General features: G+C 45.7%; 1 protein-coding gene across 1 annotated transcript in view; it reads right to left on the minus strand.

Annotated features, from left to right (window-relative positions):
• Positions 1-20,351, minus strand: part of LOC146176068 (uncharacterized) — a 40,237-nt gene extending 19,886 nt beyond the window's left edge. Inside the window, exons 1-9 of the mRNA XM_084581246.1 lie at positions 20,133-20,351; positions 10,071-10,329; positions 8,917-9,156; positions 7,203-7,310; positions 6,163-6,361; positions 4,397-4,530; positions 1,913-2,076; positions 1,169-1,305; positions 374-705 (exon numbers count right to left, since the gene is read on the minus strand). Of these exons, the coding sequence (XP_084437372.1) occupies positions 374-705; positions 1,169-1,305; positions 1,913-2,076; positions 4,397-4,530; positions 6,163-6,361; positions 7,203-7,310; positions 8,917-9,156; positions 10,071-10,329; positions 20,133-20,351 (1,792 nt within the window). The remainder of the gene's footprint in view (positions 1-373; positions 706-1,168; positions 1,306-1,912; positions 2,077-4,396; positions 4,531-6,162; positions 6,362-7,202; positions 7,311-8,916; positions 9,157-10,070; positions 10,330-20,132) is intronic.
• Positions 20,352-21,821: the final 1,470 nt, after the last annotated feature.

Genomic DNA, 21,821 nt, shown 5'->3' on the forward strand with positions numbered 1-21,821 from the left:
GTATACTAGAAAAAACTCATTCTCGATGCACAACAAGACACTGCGGGCAAAGCACATTTGAAAACCGCGCCCAGGAGCAGAAATAGGTAGTGACTGAGCGTCGAAAACTGACGCATCGAACTTTGCAGTCGTGGTGTCGGCAGATTTCCTGCGCATACTCATGCACCTGAGTGCCCAGAATGCCACCGCAACACTGGGCCCATATGAACAAGGTGATGGGTACAGTCCCGTTTTGTGTCGATGGGTGCAAGAAATAACTGATACTGCGCAGACCCGATTGATAGATTCTGAAGCGACAGGTTGTGTCAAATCTACCAAGGAGGTACTATACAGCAGCGAAGAAGGAGCACGAAAAAGCGATAAACAGACTCACCAGCTCCCCGTTTCCGCCTCGGCTGGTGCACCCTGGCTCCCCCGGAAGTCCTTACGTACACGTTGGTGATAATGGCCTGCTTAAGCGTGCGGCCTCCTTCGATGAATGTACCCTGTTTCGTGATGGCTTCTACGTCCCCCGGGAGCCGCTCGTTGTTAGCCGCGCCGTACTCTCGTGATTCGAAGTAACCCGAATCAGTTTGTACGGACGACTCGAGCGTCTGCACGTGCTTGACGTCGAGCAGCTGCAGCTCTCCCTGCTCTAGCGTCTCGGCTGGCGGTGCTTCCGAGTCGCAGAGCTGCTCCGTCTTGTGCATGTTGTTGATGCTAAAGCTGCACCCACAACCCGCCAAGCACACTTGATAAGGGCTAGGTATGTATTTGTATGACGATTTAGTCAGCGAATTCAGCATACACAGCAAAATAAGTGGGGTTAGGAACTGACTAAGCTGGTTCTTCTTTAGAAACACTAGCTTAAGAAATTACGAACTAATTAGGCAAGAAAAAAATAGGGCAGTTCGTTGTCATGCAGTTGGTTAATGGCTTTAGTCTCGTCAAACTAAACCTAAAGGCTTGCTTGTTTTCTAGGCAATTAACTTAATACTTGTACATAAATAATAAAATTTGATTTCATAAATCTTGATCAAAGCGCGGGAGTACTGTGGTAGATACTCTGTGCCGGCTCTGTGCATAAGTAGCTTCCTGATTGTTTTGAGCATAGTCTAACGGAATTAGATTCGTGGTTTGTCTTAACTCCAGTGTTGTGCGTCATTCAGTGTATTTTCGGGAGCCGAACCTGTGTTCCAGCCACCGGTCGATGTCGTGACGGTCGGTCATCTTGCAGAAGGGCAGGGCTCCGTGCAGTCGCAAGTACTTGGCACAGCCACGGTTGCCTCGCTGAAGGGACGCGTCCAGCGGAGTCAACAGCTGACCCTGCGCAAAAATCAACAGGTAAAAAAACTGGCACAAGTACTTAAGACATATGGAGGCAGTTTAATTTAAGCATTGTACTATCCTGCTTGCAATCATAGAGTTTCTTACTTAAGGTGTGTAAAAAACTCGATGCTTGCAATAGTTGGATACAGTGCGTAGGTGCCCGCTTCGCGTCTACGAATTTCATCGACGAACACAGGAAAATTGAATGGCATCGCTGGCTGCGTTCGCATGCTTAGTGGGTGTGACTGACAGGGAAAAAAAACGATGTGTAAATTTATTACGTCATTCAGCTCAGTGCACAATACAAAGGTGTAAATTGAACTTACAACAAATAACTGTTTCACGAACATGGGGCGCCGCAAGTAATTGAGTAAATTAAATTGAGTAATCTTTAACTGGCTTTCGCGAGGTGGCTAGGTCTGACTCACTAGTCAGGTAAAGCCTTTCCACATTATAGCTGAGAGTATTTTGTGGTGTGAGATATTGTCGTACTTCTTCAATGGACGCTCAAGTTACGATGGAGTACAATGATGAACGACTCGACTAGTGCGGTACAACTTATAAGCTGCAACATGAAAGTCTGACAAGCGAAGCGGGCAAATACCTTGGAGTTTCTCATGACGGGGTTGACCTCGGCTCCTCGGTCCATGAGCACCTTACACATCTCGACGCTGTTGGCCATGGCCGCAACGTGGAGCGCGCAGCGACCGTTGTTGTTGGGCGAGTTGACCGCCGAAGGCTGCAGCTCAAGCAGCCACTGGACCAGATCTGCGTGAGCAGGAAGGTGTTGTTTTTTTCCTTACACCAGTGCGTCACTGAGACAGACTCGCAGCTTCGAGGTAAGTGGCTATGGTCTCCTACCTAATCACAGCATTACAGAAAAACATATCTCGGAAGTCAATTTGGTCGGAATAGCATAGCTTGATTAATAAAGCCTGACTTAAGGGTAAAGAATCTTTCACGCTCTTTTGATGAACTGTTTCAAACATTTTTCATGCATTTTATTATAATACACTATGTTTCTTAGTTATCCGTGCGTATTCATTTTCACACTCTGCTTTTGCCGATCTTATCTAACTGCTGTTTGCTTTAGCCCACTTCCCTTTGATAGCCACAGCGCTGGATAGTACAATAAATAAATTGATTATTAAATTAACGAGTGGGTGATATTTCATTACGAAGGTACACTGCTTATAGTACGGAAGTAATTACTCATTATCATCTCCTCAAACGTAGCCATACGACCAGACAAGAAAGGTATGCAGCTTTCTCAGAAACTGCGTAGTTGACGGAAACTTTCTCCTGTTCCTGGGCCCTGGTCCTGCAAATCCGCGCCCAATGTCCCCTTATCCTGAGAATGGTCCATTCGCGGGAGCAAGCGAAAGGATTCCAATACGAGTGGATAAAAAAATAGAAACAGCTGTAGAATGCCGGAAGTGACCTCTGATGAGTTCAGCCGTCTATATTGAGGCTTTTTTTTTGGACAGATGCAAGTTTATGGGGCGAAAGTTAAATCTTGAGTATCGGCATGTTTACATGTCTTTTCCGTTAATCCTGTTAAACTTGCCAATGCACGATGCCAGGCGCCGGAGCGGAAGGCTCCATATTAATTTCGACTAGTTGGGGTTCTATAACGAGCCAGTTTTCGCGCCCCCTAGGATTTGATACCACATCCTTCGTGTAAACAGCTGAACACCATGGCTACTCCTCCAGCATGGTTTGTCAAACTTCATGAGAACGCGCTAATTAATTGAAATATCTGATATTCTGTTATGCACGACTTACTGGCTTTTCCTCTATGCTTCAATGAATGACGCGCAAATGAGCTAAACGAGAGAGCGGAAACTCCCAAGGACCGAAATGACCCGCAGTGGCGCCAACATATTAAGCATGACACCTGTTTAATACGTAGTTGCTGGCTTGTTGGTTCATAATTCTGAGGGCTACAGCGCAGTAGCAACGCGGAGGGAACAAGAGAGACGGACGCAAACACGGGCGTAGACCAAGTGACGGGACGAGTCCGCCAAAGAGCATGAGGACATCGGAACTTAGAAGCCTGCAACGAATTACCCTGATTAAAATGGCAAATCTTTCTTTATCTAGTATTCGAGCGATATTAACCACATAGCGAAAAATTTAGGGGACAGATATAGGCTCCGCTTTTAAGGTTATGACGCGAAACCAATAATGACTACCGTGTTCGTCACTCCTCCTTCGTCTATATGTACTTTGCTACACGTTTAATAATTCCTTAATTTTTGCCTGTTTATCTCGCAAATACTTAATGGCGTACAGTCCCAGGATGCCACGTTATGGGGAAGATAACCTGGCACGACCTATAACAACCTTTTAACTAAGTCATATGAATGTACCTGCGTGGCCTACGGTTTGCACGCCTGACTCGATATCCAAGGGTCTCGGGTTCAATTCTCATCTCCTTTCAAGTCGAACATATCACGTGGTCTCGTGACTTTCTTGCAACGCTCCGGCCAATCAGTTACCGGTCATGTCAACTGACTACTAGCACCTACAAGAGGCACGCTAGTGGTTTTTCGTTCACCGGCCCAATGCCGGAGTTTCTGCGGAATAGGACCTTTCCTAGGCAGTGCGAGTCATTGGCCCAGTATTGGTACAGTACTGACAATGTCCGGACCGCGTAAGACCAATTCATTTCCAATGTACTCCAGTATTATGCCTATTGTTTGTGCTGCTTGGGAAATAACGTTGTCGCATTACATGGACGATAAAGCACAAAAAACAGATAATTGAGTTCCACATTAAACTCTATTTTTCCAAATGCTCTGTTTGAAATGGGATTGCCCCTTATAGTCTGCCCCGTAAAGTATTTAAAGTGAATAAATATAAAAACAGAAATAATGAAATACCAATCTACCAAATTTCCACTCTGCATGCTGCCCCTGTTTCTGCTTTGATACTGCATTACATTACAAATTAAATGGGCCATGGGATTTACTTCATGGCATCTTGAAACATAGAAAACTTTTTAATTCTCGGGGAATGTGCCTATCTAATGCTCCAAGTTCGAACCACTGAATATGTTTGAGCAATATGAAGGACTCAAGTGTACCTTTCCGGCCGGACTGGACTGCTTCGTGGAGGGGCAGGTCCCCGCGCTGGTTCCGCATGTACAGGTTGGCACCATGTTGCCACAGGATCTTCAGTGTCTCCAACTGGCCTTTGGCCGCCCCGCAATGTGCAGGTCTGCAAGTCGGAGAAGCACGCCGTGATGCACGTCGTCAGCGACTTTCCACAAGTACAGCTATCTTGGAAATCCCTTTTAATTATGAGGCAGCCGCCATGAAGCAGCTGTCAAGTATCTTACTGCTTATTTTTCATTAAGTACTGTTTTAAGTATAATGCTGGAAGTGATATAATAGCCGGATGCGCAGCGAAACTGTATTTTATTTCACATTTTTGTAAATTGTCTACGCTCTTTCATCAAGTACTGAGCCCCCTATCCTTCTTTCTTGCTCAATCCCGTGGGTTAGTCTCCGCGCCTGCTCAGCGTCTGAGGGGGATAGTGCCTTCTGAATGGGGTCACAAGACGGAAAGCGCAGGAACTCAAACAACGGCCAGCAGCCTCAGTATTGACGACCAGGTGCCTCAGAGATCAGTGATAGAAACCACTTTGTCATTGCAATGACGCGTAGCGGAACCTAGCTACACTGAAGCGTGCTAACCAAGCGTTGTGGTTGGCATTGAATAACCAGAGGCAGTTCTTCACATTAAATCAGTGAGGGTGTGTTTTGAAGCAAAAGCTTCACTATCCCACCTTGAGCCAAGATCAGCAATGGCTCATGTTAGACCTTCAGCAAGCCAGAGGACAAAGTCTGGCTATAAGCAAAGACGATGCAGCCCCCATGTAGTGTCGCATCAAATTTTACCTTTGCCCGCCAAATTTGCCCGTCTGGCGATGAGACTTGCCAGACGGGCAAAACTAGTCATATAATTCAGGGCCAGATAAGAGCAATCAAAGCTCTCATTGGCAGTAGAAATGCGTAGAAACCAATCCTAGTAAGTGAGCTTACCATGTGTGTCACTTTTGCCCTTTTCTCAAAGTCCGCCAGCTTTCACTCAAACTCAGACAACAAGGCGATGTCGTGAACTGTTATCCCGCCTAAGGGTTAGACGAGTCAGTGAACTTCTTTCCAAAGGTTGCAGTCATTGAATTTTAATACCATGGCTGCTCATGAATATAGACATCAAAGCGTCTTGGAACAATACTTAGACTTTAAACACTTAGCACCCTGACGCATGCAGTAGCCCTGACGACTGCAACAGCTCTGAATTCTGTCCACCTTGTCTGTTAAAAAAGGAATGCCGCTTTTAGAGCGCCACTCTGAAAGCTACACCAACGGCAGCTGAGCCGTATCATCCATCGCAGATGCCGCTGCCGGTGTAACTGAACGAAATAGATTCACGAGCAACGAAGGAATCACGAGCCAAAAAGCATTCCTCAGAAGAAGAGAAAGAAGAGCAACGTGTTCTGAAACTCTCGACTCATGGTTCTTATTTCTCTTATTGCATGAAATTCACATTGGCTTGTGAGGAAACTAAAGAGTGCATTGTAAATGCATTTACATAAATACAAGCATCTCTCAAATTCTTTGCATCAATATACCGAACAAACGCTTAAATATCTGATTATAAATTTTGCGGAAGGGAGTATCGTAATCGTCCTTTGAATTTTTTGTGACGCTTTTGCCCTGCGGTTCCGGCATCTAATTTTTTCTTGACTTTGAATGCATACGACTAACACACTCGGATTGTACTTTAGAAACAAGGAGAATGACTACCCTGAAGGTAACCCGTGCGTATATAGGAACGACGTACGTTCTTCCTTTGTGGTCTTGTCGGTTGGGCGCTGCTCCGTACTTCAGCAGCAGCTGAGTGCAGTCGGCGTGCCCCAGTGTGACGGCGTAGAAGAGCGCCGAACAGCCGTTGCTATCCGCCGCATCCACGTCAGCGCCGCACAGGGAAATCAGCGTCTCCAGGCAGTCCACGTGGCCCCGGCTCGCGGCGCAGTGCAGCGCTACGTACACCGTAGTTATTTCACTGAACTGAGTAAACTTGATTGGAGCATACTTAGGAGGAGTGAAACTAAATTAGTCTTGCTGGTTTTTCTGAGTTACTTTCATCGCTCATTTAAATGTGTAAGTGAAAAAGCGAAATTACTCAGGTGCTACGAGCAACCCCCAAAACGACGTCTATTTTGACTCATGACTTGAAAAAAATTGTTGACTGCCCTCTCCTTCTACACACGTGCGCACAAACCCGCCGCAAGAGGTGACGTTAAAGACTGTACAGCACACGCCGTGCTAAGGAATGAGTGGATGAAGGCTCCTAGCATGCGGTATATACTAGTATATGCGTTGTTTTACCACCGAAGCAACGCCTAGCCTATATAATTTGAACTAGAGATTGATACCGAATGGTGTTCATGTGTATAGCAGTGAAGCTGTTGCTGCCAGCGCAGATACGCAGTGACCGCAACTGCCCAATTCTGATCAGCCTCGCATTTCCTCTCCACGAGTTCTTGCACCTCAGTTCTGTAAAAAGCGTAGGACGAACCGAAAGACTCAGTGGAAGTAAGAATTGATTGGTAGTACGATAATACTGCTGCAATTCACTTCAGCCAGATATAAGGTCAACTAAGGTCTTTGTTAAAGGTCATTGTTGAGAAGACACAACGACAAGAGAGAGAGAGAGAAGATGCAGACCACAAACACTGAATTCCGGGCAATGTCATATCGAACTGTAAAGCTTCTCGCGTAGATATGATGGATACCAACCTCGAACGCACCGCTCTTGTCAGAGGGTCAGCGCAAAAGAACAACTAAAATCAATGTGATAAGTCTTACACCGATACTGACCTGTGAGGCCGTCTTTGTCGGTGGCCCCAACGTCGGCTCCGGCATTGACCAGAGCCAGGATAGCATCGCTGCTTCCCGATGGGCAGTAAGTCTTGCTCGGGCGCGTCTCTGCATTTATAATACAGTGACATTCGCGACGGACTACACCTAATGTGAAGAATCAAATGCATCCTGAAGAATTAAAATTGACTTGATCCGTGCTAGCCAAGAGTATAAATGTGCACCATGCAGGGAATTTATTTTTACTCTTCAAATGGTGAAAACAAACTCAAAGCAACCAAATTAGAAAAAAACTTTTCTTTTCCTACAGCTGCTGTCTCTGAGCGAGTTTGACCGTCGCGGCAACCTTATTCGTTTCTGAGAATGAAGTGAAGAACTAATTTTGACTAAGCAGTTGCTAATTACTGCCCGCTGCGATGGCGCACTGGTTAGGGTACTCGACTACTGTAGCCAAGCATACCGGATAGAATCCCGGCCGCGGCTGCCACTTTTTGATGAATGCGAAAAGCAAGGCGCCCGTATGCTGTGCGATGTCAGTGGACGTTAAATAACCACAGGGGGTCGAAATTTCTGGAGCCCTCAACTACAGCGTCTCTCATAGCCTAAGTAGCTTTGGGACGTTAAGTCCCATACGACACCCCCCCCCCCCCCCCCCCCCAAAAAAAAAACAAGAAAAAAAAAAGAAAAAAAAAAACAAGAAAACCATCAAGTCTTTAATCACTTCATATGCAAGAATGGCTGCCTCATTGCACTATATGATTAAGTATTTGGTTAACGCATAGTCAGTGATGGCTCTCTAAAGCTGGTCTTTTTATAGTATTCTTCGTATCTACATATCTAGTCCTGTAGCTTGATGTGTCTCATATAGAAATCTTGTATACCCTGCTTAACGTTAGTTTTCTAGCTACAACGTTGTCATTCACCATGTTGGTTCTAATATTGTCAATTTGCGGTAATGTTCGGTATTTAATAATGCGAAAGCATTATATGACATTGTTCTGTCGGCACCATCGAGCTGCACCATTAGGCCTAATAAAACGCGACCATCACTGATGAAATGAACAGTCTATAGCCATTGCTTACGTTCGGTTAACTTAGCAGCTGGTGCCTTTCGTGCTTTCACGCCAATAACTTTACGAAGCTTTGTTTTGTGCTTAACGTCCCAAAGCTACCCAGGCTATGAGAGACGCTGTAGTGGAGGGCTCCGGAAATTTCAACCACACGGGGTTCTTTACGTGCACTGACGTCGCAGAGTACACGAGCGCCTTGCTTTTCGCCTCCACCAAAAAGCGGCGCCAAGGCCGGGTTTCAAATCCGCATCCTCGGGCACAGTAGTCGAGCGCCCTAACCACTGCGTCACACCGACGGGGCATTTTACCATGTGTAATGTGCACTCATAAACTGGCTGCAACACTGATGCCATGCTGCGCACTAAAGGAAGCAGGAGCCGGTATTTCCGCTTTTGAATTCGGTCCGGCAGAAGCTCATCAAGCTTCAGTATTACCTGCACTGAACATATGCCAAGTCTAGGAAGAAAAAAGCTTCACGAACACAATCCTCATCTGGCCATTGCCGTCTTTCCACCAAAACGTATATTGCATAAAAAGAGACAAGAATTTCACTCAAGTGCAGGATTACAACAGGTAACACACACAACCTACGACAAAGGTAACCCTAGGTGCGCGCAGCCTGCGTGCAGTTAAAAGCCGCTCACCGACGCTGGCGGCCCATAACAGTGGAGGCCTTCCGTCCTGGTCCCTGACACTGACGTCCACGCCCAGCTCGATGAGTCTGCGTAGCGCGGCAAGGCCTACACGCACATCGTTGCCCATCTCGCTGTTGGGGCCGCACATTTGGGCCGCGTAGTGGATCGGGTACGCCCCGTGGATGTCCGCCGTCGAAGGGTTGGCGCCCGCCGACACCAGGATGTCCATACACTCCAGCTCGCCGCACACTGCGGGCGGGCGCCGTATACGGAGGAGCAACACTTCAGCGGTCTGCTTTACTCTCAGAGCACGTACAGAGATGTATTTGCTTCGTTTATTACTCGGTGATAAAAGCCCGAGTCCGCGATGAAGTGCATTTAAAAAAAGTGTTTGTATCAGCCTCTAGGGCCGAACAAAAAACTAGACGCACAAGGTCATGCCTGTATAACTTTATACATTCAGTGTCAGCAGTTACTGAGCAACATTGGTGCAACATTATTTTTGTAGAAAGACAATGCAGTCCTGGATTGAGCAGTGAAACGACCTTCAAACATATCTATAGCGTATACGCAGGGCAAACATGGTATCTGCTTAATCTTGCACTCGCTGAAGCCGGGCAGCCCTTGCGATCAACCTGCTGCCCAGAATGGTGTTTATTTCAGCTCCTAGCAGAGATTATGTTCAATTTCTGCAGTATATGCGCAGAGAGTACGGGTCCGGTGTCTGACGTTAGGCGCTTTTATTCCCTCTTCATCCAGCACTGATTAGTTTTACCGGGAAGTTTCATTAGATCTACCTCTAAGCTCTTCGTGTATACAAGCTTCCTGATGTATACTATTGCTCCAAACACGAAATAATTTGTAATACGTCAAACATCTTCTAAGTACGGGAAAGCAAAAAAGCAAAGGTTGATTGCTTCCACAGCGGAGGAGAGCAGCATGAACTAGAAATTCTGTCCTCTTCCCAGTGCAGAGTAGTGGGCCAGATGTTCAACTTTCCTGTCGACTTCTCCCGCTTTCCAAGCAATAAACGCATCGGTCTATCTGAACCAAGAGCTGAACTGTACGTTTGAAACTCCACTATGATATGATTCACAAAACCGAGTAAAACTGCGAGCACTTGCTTGAGTAGCAGGGGTCCTAACAACTGTCATGTCTCTCACCGGTCGCCCAGTGGACGCAGGAGTGTTTCTCGTTGTCCACGCAGTTGACGTCGGCGCCGCGCTCGACCAAGAAGCGTACCATGGTGCGGTTGCCCGAGATCACGGCGAAATGAAGGGTGGTGTAGCCCTCCTCGTCCTGTACCGACGTGAGGCCCGGTTCATACAGCAACAGCAGCTCTGCGCAGCCCACCGTCAGGTTCTCGGCGCAGTAGTGTAGCGCCGTTTTGCCCGATCGGTCTCGGGCAGCAGTCAGCGAAGGCTGGAACAGATCCCGTAAGTGCACTTGAGTTTCAGAATAGATAGCTCGGCGACCGAAACGAAGTCTTTTAATAACGCAAAAAAAAAGAAAAAGAAAAACGAATCAAATGACCTGAGTGTCACTTTTATAACTTTCTAGAACCCAGAGACATGACTGTCGCGCTCGCCAGGATGCCCAACACACGGGCTAGTCTGCGGTAAGGTTTACTGACTGCTCGTCCGAAGGGTAGTTACTAGTCCACTTGTATGTCTATGCTACTGGTCGCAAGTACGCGATGCAAGTACTGGGCGGTAAATGTATTTTCTATTCATGCCGAAAAAAAAAAACAGATTGAACTGAATAACTTATAGAAAGCTGGTAGATATAGCAGCCTTGGATAGGGTTCAGCAGGATGTGCTACTGGACGTGGTATGGTGAAGTTAGCATGCATGTGTAGAAGCGAGAAATAAAGTAGTCAATCATCCTCTGTGTCTCCTTTCTTCGTCCCTCGCCTGTGTATTCGTACTAACGTTTTCATAACTTGCATATTTTAGGTCCCGTAGCAAAATAACTCACTGATACCTTGTATAAGGAATAAGGAGGAATTATTAAAAATTAAGAGTGGCAGACAATATATAAACAAATAGATTGACTGAACATGAGCAAAAAATGCCAGAAACAAATGTTTATATAAATATATATATATATATAGTTAGCACATAAAACATTTATATACAGGAGTAGTAACCATGCGAATAAATGTATACATCTTTGTGGATGATGCTACATGAAATAAAACGACAGGTGATCAAAAATAATTACAAAAATAAGAACGTAATGATCACTTTTTTTTTACTGAAAGGAATGGTTCACATTTGAAACGGGGAGGTATAGGCTATCCCAGCAACTGATTTCAGCCGTTCCACAGCTCTATATCTCTCTCTCTTTCTATCGAAATTTGTGAGCGCCCACTTTTGGTTGAGCAATATGTTGCACAGAAAGAAGCACGTTCAGATTATTGAGGCCATTTTTTTTTCTTATGATATAACTCGGGAAAGCGTCGGAGACAAAATAAAACTCAGCAATTCAAAATTTAGATTTATTAGCAAAACCATCAAAAGAAAATGAAGTTCATTGAAAAGCGGAGCTACACTGGGGACTACATACATTTATTCGCACAAAACGGTGCTGAGCGTATGACCCGCGCGAACAGTACGCAAACCGTGTGCGACGCCATGAAAAAAGCCAAATCTTGTATAATATTCATAGCAGATTTGTCAGAAGAATGGTATTTCACATAACGCGGTATATTAAGTGCTTCTCATGCGCAGGACACAGAAGTTACTTGAAATTTATTTGTAAGTCCCAAGAAATAATGAAGTAATTCAGAGGGCTATGAAAGAAAACTTAGCTAAAATAGCAATCGTACGGTGACCTTGTTACGTCTCTTGAAGAAAATGCCCCTATGTTATATAAAACCTGTGTTTAATTTCTTTAGTACGAACAGTGAACTTCAGAACTGTATGTCAAGCTCTGCAATGAGGAATGTAAAACGGCTTACAACTTGAGAGTTGATGAAAATAAGAGTTATGCTATAGTGAACTTGCTTCGCGAGATCACACACTTTAAGCTATCGAAAATTGGGGCACTGTGGATATTGATTCATGATGGATACTGTAGATCAAAATGAACGAGACATGTAAAGAAGGCATGCATGACAAGGCGCATATAGCTCGCCATGCATGGAAATAGTTTTACGCAGCCTTTCATGCATAGTAAGTTGTTCGTAGGCATATGCCTCTCGGGACTTTTCTGGCATCAGGAACGCCCGGTATGGTCGCGTATAGAGGAAGGTGGAGTCGAAATGAAATTTCATCTTCGAAGCGCAAGAGCACATCGAGTAACGGAAGAATGAAACCACGCGGACAGCTGTTCACCGTGTGGACGTCGAACTCACTCGCTAATTATAGTTACCTTCAGCCTATTTCAAGATGGTCGCCCTGGACACACTCTTCGAGCGGTGGCAATGCTTCTGCGTGCAAAATAAGGAGGAGTACTGAACTTACACTTTTCTTTCTGGGAAGTCCGTCCCACTTTGTGAGCGCGAGGGTCTCCGGTAGATTGAAGTAGAGTGATTGAAATCCGGAACTTCCAGAGTTCGGCGACATGATCGATGATTTGAGGCAGAAAGGGATGCTTCAGTGACAGCTGTAAATTCTTAGCAGTGAACTAATGGTCATGCACATATTTATGTTTGAGTATTTGCAATGTGAATTCCCTCAGTGGAGAAGCTGAACCTTCAGGACCACATGGGACGTAGTGCTATCCTCGTAGCTGTGAACGTCCGGGAAAAGTGCTTGGCTGCTTGTCCTCATTTCTGATGGGAACATGTACCTCAACATTCCAGCGTTCAAAAAATCTGTCGGTTCACGCAGTGCACGGATGATCACGAAACACTCTGCGAGGCGGATCACACCAAAACTTCACTCTACTTGCCACTCAGTGTAGAGACACAGCGCCACTCATATGCTTCGTGGTAAAGTACGGCGAAGCCTACGCCACCTTGCAGAAAAGGAAGATTCTCGTTGTCACGATCGACATATCTTTCACCGGAACAAGGACCATCACTGTAGCTTGAAACGTCAAATAGTTGACCTCTGTCAAGCTAGGGCAACTAGATCCACAGCATACACATCCTTGTCAGACCAAGATGAATACAATGCTTCTCACCGGGGCCTAAGAGCAATAAATGTTCGCTGCAACCATCTTCGGTGAAGTTTCGCAGCTAGCCCTTAAAACGTTTGAGACAAGACGAGTCCCCCAATATGCGCAGCGCAAGTCTATCCACTACTTCTGGGCTCTTCACTGCAAGAATAAGTTAATCATAGTGGTCCCAGGAGTTCAATAAAAGATCTATAAAATCTTCACGGATTGGGGAGTTTGGGAAGTGCTCGACAGGCAAGCGATACCGGTAAGCTGCCGGTAAGCGGCAAGCCACTGCGAAAGGGTCTTGCCGTCGGCAACAACGATGGCAGCGTTTTCACTTGCTCACGGGCGTTCACCTATTGACCGAAAACATCCTAATGCTAGGCTGTCGACAAGACCCAAGCGTCCCAGGAAAGGACGGGGGACGAAAGACAGCGTAGGAGAGGGAGAGTAGGAAAGGGCTTATGCTAATCACCGCGGGATCCTTTTAATTTATTACACCCGCCTCACTACAGTTAAGCATGCGTTTATAACTTCCGGGGAGCACGTTCCAGCCACCGTCATTAGCGCGCTCGTTGGACGGTCGGCTACTACTCATAAATGATCCGCACATCACCGAGCCTCGGGCATTTTCAATGAAAGCTGCTGTCAGACAGCGCCCTATAGCGACAAAAGGTGCGCAATAGGGATGATAGGTCACTCGTTCCACGCCCACGCCTCGGACGCCGTCTGATCACGGCAAGCTTGCGTTGAAATGAAGGGGGGAGTGGGGGGGCATGTACAGAGAGAGAGAGACAAGGAGAAAGAGAGAAGAAGGGGAAAAAAGAGACTGTTATGACGGGGAGACTCATTCGTCGACGCCATGCCATGCGTGTCTGGCCTAAGGGACGTCTGCATTAAGATCTGTTGTCCTCTTAAGATAAAATATACACCTACGTAACCTACTGTGGTTAATACTTATTTTCCGTTTTCCTGTGTCCATTCCGATGGCACAACTATCTCCAGATGCTGATGGCTTTGACTTCTAAAGAAAGTCTTTTTTTAGCTACAGATGTTCATTAGTATCTCTTGCTTACATTCTATATGTCTAGAATTGTGATGAAGCATGATATCCGCCGCGGATTATGGGGCAAGAACTATTGTAGTCGGTTAGTGGACTACACATTCACCATGCATTTCAGTGCGAAATGTGCAAGATAACGTTCCGAAGTTATCAGCAAGACTTACAACCCCTGTGAAGAAATCGCCAATTGAGCGAATGCACAAAACATTACATCAATATCTGGCTATCCATATTACAAGAGCTTTGAATAATAAATGGTGTCGGTATTTTATATGTTCGTTCAGTGATATTTAAATCCCTTTTCAAGTACTTTTTTTTTTTAAATTTAGCTAACTTTAGGTTACTATCAGACTGCTTCGCGCTCAACTCATGCCTGCGGTAAACAGGTGTTAAAAGTCACCCTCTGTGAATACGGCTCTGTGACATGTGCCTTTGCAAGTTGAGTATGAGAAGAACTTTTGCTTTTAGCACTCTGTAATACAATGATGGAAAGTAACCGCTATATTGTCAATATTTTTCAAGCGAGATAGCCTGGTGCATAACTATATAGAATTAACGTTGTACGTCGCACAGAGCTGCATTAATCCCTTTTTGCTGTTGCGTTTAAAAGAAATCAGGAAAGGTGAAATTGTTATTGCTTTTATAAAATATTTTCTACGCACCCGTATTTAATATAATAAAATGTAGTGCGTGTGTTATAGCCTACGTCACTTTGGGACGTTAAACGCCCACAAACCAACCCATAAAATCATGGCATTGCTGTCAGTCGTAAACCACTTGAAAGTGATCCGTGTGCGTGTACGTTTCTGTGATGCATATTGCCCGCAGCGCACCTCTAAAATTCGCAAGTAGCGCGTTTGTTTATAGCCAGGCGAAAAGCAACCCCGCTGCCTTGAATATAAACTAGCGCGTGCCAGCGGAGATGGCTGAAAAGTGAAAAATACCCCCTTCGATGCCACCGTGCGATGGCACGCGCACACGGCGCACGTGATGACGTCAGTTTTTACTTTTTTCGACTTCACCATTTACTCCAAAGAGCAAATACTAAACGGATATGAGGAGCGTATTGTCATTGCTATGCAAGCTACGGTTTGTAGACGACGCCCAAGCCATTTAGGCCGCACTTTGAAAACCAAAAATGGCCACTTAGGTCTGCCCATTTGTGAACAACGTTAAAAAGTAATTATATGTCATTATCTGGTGCATTTACGGACGTTGAATACAAATTCAGTTACCTTACCCTCAGTTACAGAAACAAAATTAACCGCTAATCTATGTGATACATAGAGTTTACGCTCAGATCAAATTACACGAGAGAATCGAAGATTTCATCAATAATTTTCGCTGTTCTAACGAAAACGCAGCGTCATTAATATTGCAAAAAAAAAAAAAGACCCTACTCTTTAGGGGCAGTGGTAGACGTTGAAAAAATATAACAAAATTATTTTTTTTTCTTCTGGACTTTTAAGCCCCTCGTCTTTAGTGATCGTTGTAAATGGCTGTCTGAGGCAATCTGACATACTGTAGTCGCTGAGTTCACAAATGTATCTTTACGATTCTGGCATCATGATACGTGCTCACTGAGGCTGTTGTTACCATCCTACACTTTCCCGCTCATTAAGGACAATTGTATATCATGAATAAAACATGCTCAACACCAGTTAAAATGCACATATTTTAATTTCATAAGAGGGGTATCATTATTACTTGTATACAGTATTTTACATCTATGTGTAGATATAAGTCGTTAAGTATTCAGTGTCGCAGTACCAATGAACAGGGAGCCAAATGGTTATTTGTGAATATACAGCTCTATCGCCAAAATTTGCAACGCATAATCGAAAGTATTAGCGTATATTAGAAGGACGAAAAAATAGAGAATATACCTCGTCCCTGTCCTATGTGCTAGTCTCTTTAATTAATCATGAGACGTCAACTAGCCCTGCCTTGTGCATTAGCACACTAGTGTGCCAGATGTCGGACTGTTTGTGCAACAATCTTGGCCCAGCGCTTTCGTATCTGCTAGCGTGAACACCAATGTTAACATACAATGCCTTCGCGCCTAGATATTAGCTCCAGCTGCATTAATAATTGCCTCCAAATAAACTGTGAAACACACGGTGGTTCCACTTGCGATAGAAAGACGCATGTATCTCGTGCTCTTCCATGTGACTCACTTTGCGGAATAGATATCTCTAAAAAGTACAGAACTTGGTCAAAAATACGACAAAATATCCTGTAGTTCTGTTGTAACCATCAGATTTTTCTGTAGTTCTGTAGTACTCTTCTGTAGTTCTGTAGTTTTCCTGTAGTAAAATTCTGTTATCTGTAGTTCTGTAGCACTTTTCTGTTGTAACCAGAGAAATTTCTGATGTTACTACTAAATGTTCTGTTGTCACAACAGGTTTTCCGTCAAAAACCGCACAGAAATTCTGTCGTAACATCAGAAAATGTTCTGTAGTTTTTTCCGACTGGGGATCTTTAACAGGCTCTGTATTTACCCAGGTGTATACAAACTGGATTTCGGAACAGCTGTGAAGTATTGTCAGTCGTAGCATGCAGCTTATATACGCAAGGGCGAAAGCGCATTGCAGCACAAGAGGAGGCGTTCGATCGGTAGCCTCTGCAGGCCACGAGATCAAAAATGTCGCAACCGGCACTCCGGAAACCCAGTCTGCTGGTGTCACATATGAGACAGTCTCATTACGCATGCAGTGTAGGGCGTAGCTCGCTCATAATCAGCGGAGGGCCTTCCTTCATGGACACAGCGGGGAAAAAAAAATCAAGAATCTGTCCAGAATGAAAATAAATATATGTAGGGCTTTCCTGCAAACCTATATATCTCTCGCTGTGTATGCCTGAACCCTGTGGCACCGCCTTGATTGCGACACCTCGCTGACGACCGGAGTACAGCTATAGAAAGAATAGTGAGTAACGTGCTGCGAGCAGAATACGATATGCACTCAGCGTACGTATTTATAGAGGGCGTGACATGCGGCAAGAAAGTGGCAGTCTGGTGAAAGCGCGGAAAGTGAAAGTGTATGGAGTGTACGACTCTATTTCAGCAAGGAGCTTCGGTTATCAAAGTCTCTCGTCGAGTCAGCTGAACACTGCAAAAAACACAAAGTTAACACAAGGTGCAAAAAATTACAGAGGTATACGTAACCTTCCACGTGCGGAGAATGCGTAAGCATGCCGAATTTCTGGTGTTCCCCACCTTAATTTTGTAGTCACCACTGAGTTCGCCATGCTCAGATTAGGTTAGACTCACAGTTTAGTAAAATTCGGACGACGTCAAATTTTGGGGGTCGAGGGACCAAATAGGGGGGGGGGGGTGGGGCGGACCATTCTCATTTGGAGGCCGTTACTGAATTGGTCATACCTTGAATTAGGTTAGATATTAAGTTTGGTGATATTCAGTTGAGATCAAATTTTGAGGGTCCAGAGGGCCAATGTTTTGGTGGTGGCCCATCTACCTTTAGAGTTCACCATTGAGTTGGCCATACTCGAATTAGGTTGGGCACCAAATTTGGTGAAATTAAATTTTGTGGCTCCAGAGGGCCGATTTCGGGACGCGGAGAGACCATTTCTGTACACACTTTCTGCACACATGTTCTGCATGACTCGTTCTGCGGACGATTGTTTGCGGCATGAGCTTATTAATGCTTATATTTATGCGCCGAGCATCTCGACAATTTTGATTATATTATAGTTTCTTTCTTGCTCACTGAACATAGTCTGCATGAAGGCATTTTTCTATTTTCATACACAGATGAAATCGAGACATTATCGGACGTCAAACATCACACACAGTACTCAGGAGGGAGGTAATTATCGTAAAACCACTGAGAAACCGGGCTCGGTGCTGTCGTTATTGCAAACCTTGGTTACAGAAATAAACTTCCATATTGACGAGCATCCTTTTTAAAGCCTGCGGGAAAAAATTACAAGGGTTCAACGCTGCTGAACCAAATATTGAGCGAAAGCATTAGCTGCAGGTGACCAAGGCTTCTTCTTCTTCTCTTTTTCTTCTTCCTCAGCCCACATATAAAGCCCCGCTTTAACCAAGCCATATAAACGTGCCTTAGTGTCCTATAGGGGTAACGTGAATCCCAGGGTCCTAGCAGGTTGATTCTGACATAACCGTCCCATGTGAAACGAGAGACCCAAGTTGGCAGCTCCTGCCGACCGCTTGAGTTGGTAGCCCATCTCTCACTCTAGTGTCACGTGAGGTGTGACGTCTCAGCGTCACGTGGGTGGCCGCGCTACGCTGAAGGCTCGAAACCTAGAGTAGTATTGCTTTCGCAATAAAATGATTTTTGATAAGCAAAGATGGAATTTCGAGGACTGCAGTAATTGGAGGAAAACTATGCGACATATACACATACCATGTTTGCTCTACGGTGACCACAGCACCAAACAGTACCCGGAATCTGCAAATTTATATAAACCGTGCTCTATGCTTTCAGTACACACCAGATTGACTCTAAGACCGTGTTGTCTAAGGTTGAATTTTCCATTTCGCCTCCATTTAATCCCAAGGCATTGGTTGGGTGATGAAGCCACGGAATTCAAGCATTTGAGGAAAGCGACCGCACCTCAGAGCTGACCGCACTACGCAGCCGGTGTTAAGGTTGCGCGTGTGGAGATGGCTTTTGTCGAGGTCGGAAGCCGCTGTCTTGTTGCATCTCTGACTGGCCGTTCGCTGATTTCGCCTGTCGCTGCCGTCATGATGATTCCAACCAAAACCAATACCGGAGGACCAAATGGGCCCGAAATGGAAAATGGGGTGTTACAGATTATGGCTTCTGATGTTTTCAGCGCCAAGAATACTTTAGATGCGGCTCGCAAGCTAACAATTGTTATGAAACACCTGAAATGCGTGTAAACTATGGTGTACAAGCATGTTTTGAATTGTAATGCAATCATAAATTATTGTGCCTCTCGATATTATAAAGATTATTAACACACATTTTGATGGAAGTGGAACAAACGAATAAAAAATGTCTAAAAAATTGTAAAAACATTTCATTCAAAGCCACTCGAGCGAGGAGTGTAATCGAATATTCATGATGTTGAACGCGGTTAGGGACGGTGAATTTCAAGCCTACTAGATGATGATGATAGCTGGCTCTATTACTCTGCAGCCTCCTTATTTGTCTCGAGGTAGTAGGAAGGCCGAATGCTGATGCAACAAACGAACGAATTAATGAATGCGACCTTCCGGTCACGCATCTCAGGTGGTGTTGCTGGAGTTATGAGAGAGCAATTATCGATTATTAAGGTCTGAGAACTACGTGCCGCATTTGCTAAAAGCATCCAGAATATGGTCACCACAAAAATGATAGCAGCAGAGGAGCACGATGATGATTTTGAATCCTAGCCTGAACAGGCTGGTAAATCAATTTGCTTGCCATATAGCTCTGCCATGCAACCATTGATAATAATCACTATTACGTTAACACGAGAAGCATTAAGCGCATTTTTGTTAATTTCATGAATGACTGTATACGTATGCTCTATGCTTTGAACGTTCTCTGATCGTTGGGTTTGCTTCCGGACATTGAATCATGGCTAGTATAACATCGGCACCCTTCAAATGTGTTACGACTAATTAAAGCGTACGCCCTTTTTCCTGTCATCTATAAGGACGCTACCACTGCTACCACACAAACTCGCTTCAACAACCGACTTGCTGGCTAGGCAGCCTAAGAAAAACATGGCTAGATCGGCCAAATTAATGCGTGTCCCACACTGCGCACTCAAAGGGACACTGCATTCAGCCCCAGCAGATAAGGAGAGATTACTCGAAGCACCTCGCACGTAAGAAAGACTGGCGACCGGCTTGTATCCGTGAATTCGGCCGTCGTTATAGTCCTGCATATTGCAGTCAAGGTTTCCTTCAAACGTCACAAAATGTTTCTAACATGTGAGCAGCTTTAAGAACGTGCCTCCTTTTTAGCTAACGCAAAATGTAAGTTAATCTTCAGCGCCGGCAAATTCTGCGGTAGAGTGCAGGCCATTGTGGTGGAGACCTTCACGTGGATGTACCTACCTTCCTCTGGAGCAGCGCCTTGACCTCCAGCTCGTTGTTCAGCTGGCAGGAGGACATGAGGGCCGTGAGGCCCAACGAGGCCGGCCTCACATGCTGCTGCTGGGGTTGCTGGAGGTGCTGCTGCTGTGGCTGCTGCTGCAGCGGCTGCCTCCCTCCGGCTCCCCCACCCAGGGTCATGGCGGCGTGGTTCTGGATCAAAGGGTTCTCGGTGCTGGCCATGGGCCGACGCTCTCCGCCGCCTTCTCACATCGCACGTCACCAGGGCTGCTAGGGGAACCCCAGTTCTGTCACTTACGTCGGTCGTCCTGATGAAGAGTCTCTTGTTTGGCTGTATAAGGTGCAACTGCCCATTTGCCTGCGTGAACAAGGTAGAACAAAGTGATGTAGCAAAAGGAGTTGTCAGGACATAAAGGCAGCTGCGGGCTCCAAGAATATGCTTTTGTGTAACCACGTTTAGAGCTGCAAACTGTTTACTCGCGAACACTGCGACGCCTTTTTGCAGAGACGCTTGTTGGTAAGAAGATGAACAAACCCACTATCTGAGTTAACAGAGCAGGTGCGTCACCTGATGGTGATGCACCTATTTTGTAGACAATCTTGTATAATGTTTTCGCAAACGACGAATATATTGTCACGACTGAAGTCAGAGGGAGCCGTGAAAGTACACGTAGCCAAGGGCCCGAGAATGAGGTCGGCTTGTCGTTTCGAACACAGAGTCACAGCGTCCAGCCCAGCGCGCCGCCCGTGCCAACCACCGCTTCGTTGTCGTCGGCACCAAACACGGCTGTCGCGCGGCGCTAGGCACGTGGCATTATTCCCCCCCCCCCCCCCCCCCCCGTGAAAGAAAACATCGTCCCGATGACAAGGTGAGAGGAGAAAAGAAAGAAAAAAAAATTAGGCGTGAGGTGAACTGTACAATGACGCAAGGTTTCACTTGCAGGGAACGCTCAGTCACGCGAAAAGTACGGCTTTAAGCGCACCACATGCACAATTTCAGGCCGCTGGCGTCGAACACTGACGGTCACAGTTCCATCTGGAATGACTTCGTAATTAACGTTGTTTAAGCGGCGTAGGACTTTATAGGGTCCGAAATAGCGGTGGAGTAGTTTCTCGCTCAAGCCTTTGTGACGCACGGGGGTCCACACCCACACTTGGTCCCCTGGTTCGTAGTGGGCCTCCCTGTGCCGAAGGTTATAGTGTCGAGCGTCGGTGGCATGCTGCTCCTTGATGTGCAAGCGGGCCAGCTGACGGGCTTGCTCGGCCTGTTCTGCGAAATGGGCGGCGTCGGGTTCGACCGCTTCTTCCCCGCACGGGAGCATCGCATCCAACATCGTGCGGGCCTCTCTGCCATATACGAGACGGAACGGCGTAAACTTCGTGGTTTCCTGCGGCGCCGTATTGTAGGCGAAGGTGACAATATTTTTTTACTGCCAATACCAGTCTACCTACAATTTTGCTCTCGCAGTTATTACTGGGTTTACTCCTCAGTGGCTTGTTTTTCATGTGGAAAAGTGCACTTGAAGCCATTTGAAACTCGAAGCCACTGTTGTTACCCATCTGGCGCTATGAATATGCAGCTTATGTTCAATTTTTGTTTGTTTCATTTGCTACACTAGCCTTTTTGTCCTTTTATCTATGCAAAGTTTTTTTACATCGTGACCATTAACCCTATCATCCTTAGCCAAGCAT

This window comes from Amblyomma maculatum, chromosome 10, assembly GCF_055883805.1.
Source record: "Amblyomma maculatum isolate TAMU_Amacu chromosome 10, ASM5588380v1, whole genome shotgun sequence".
NCBI classification, from domain to species: Eukaryota; Metazoa; Arthropoda; class Arachnida; order Ixodida; family Ixodidae; genus Amblyomma; species Amblyomma maculatum.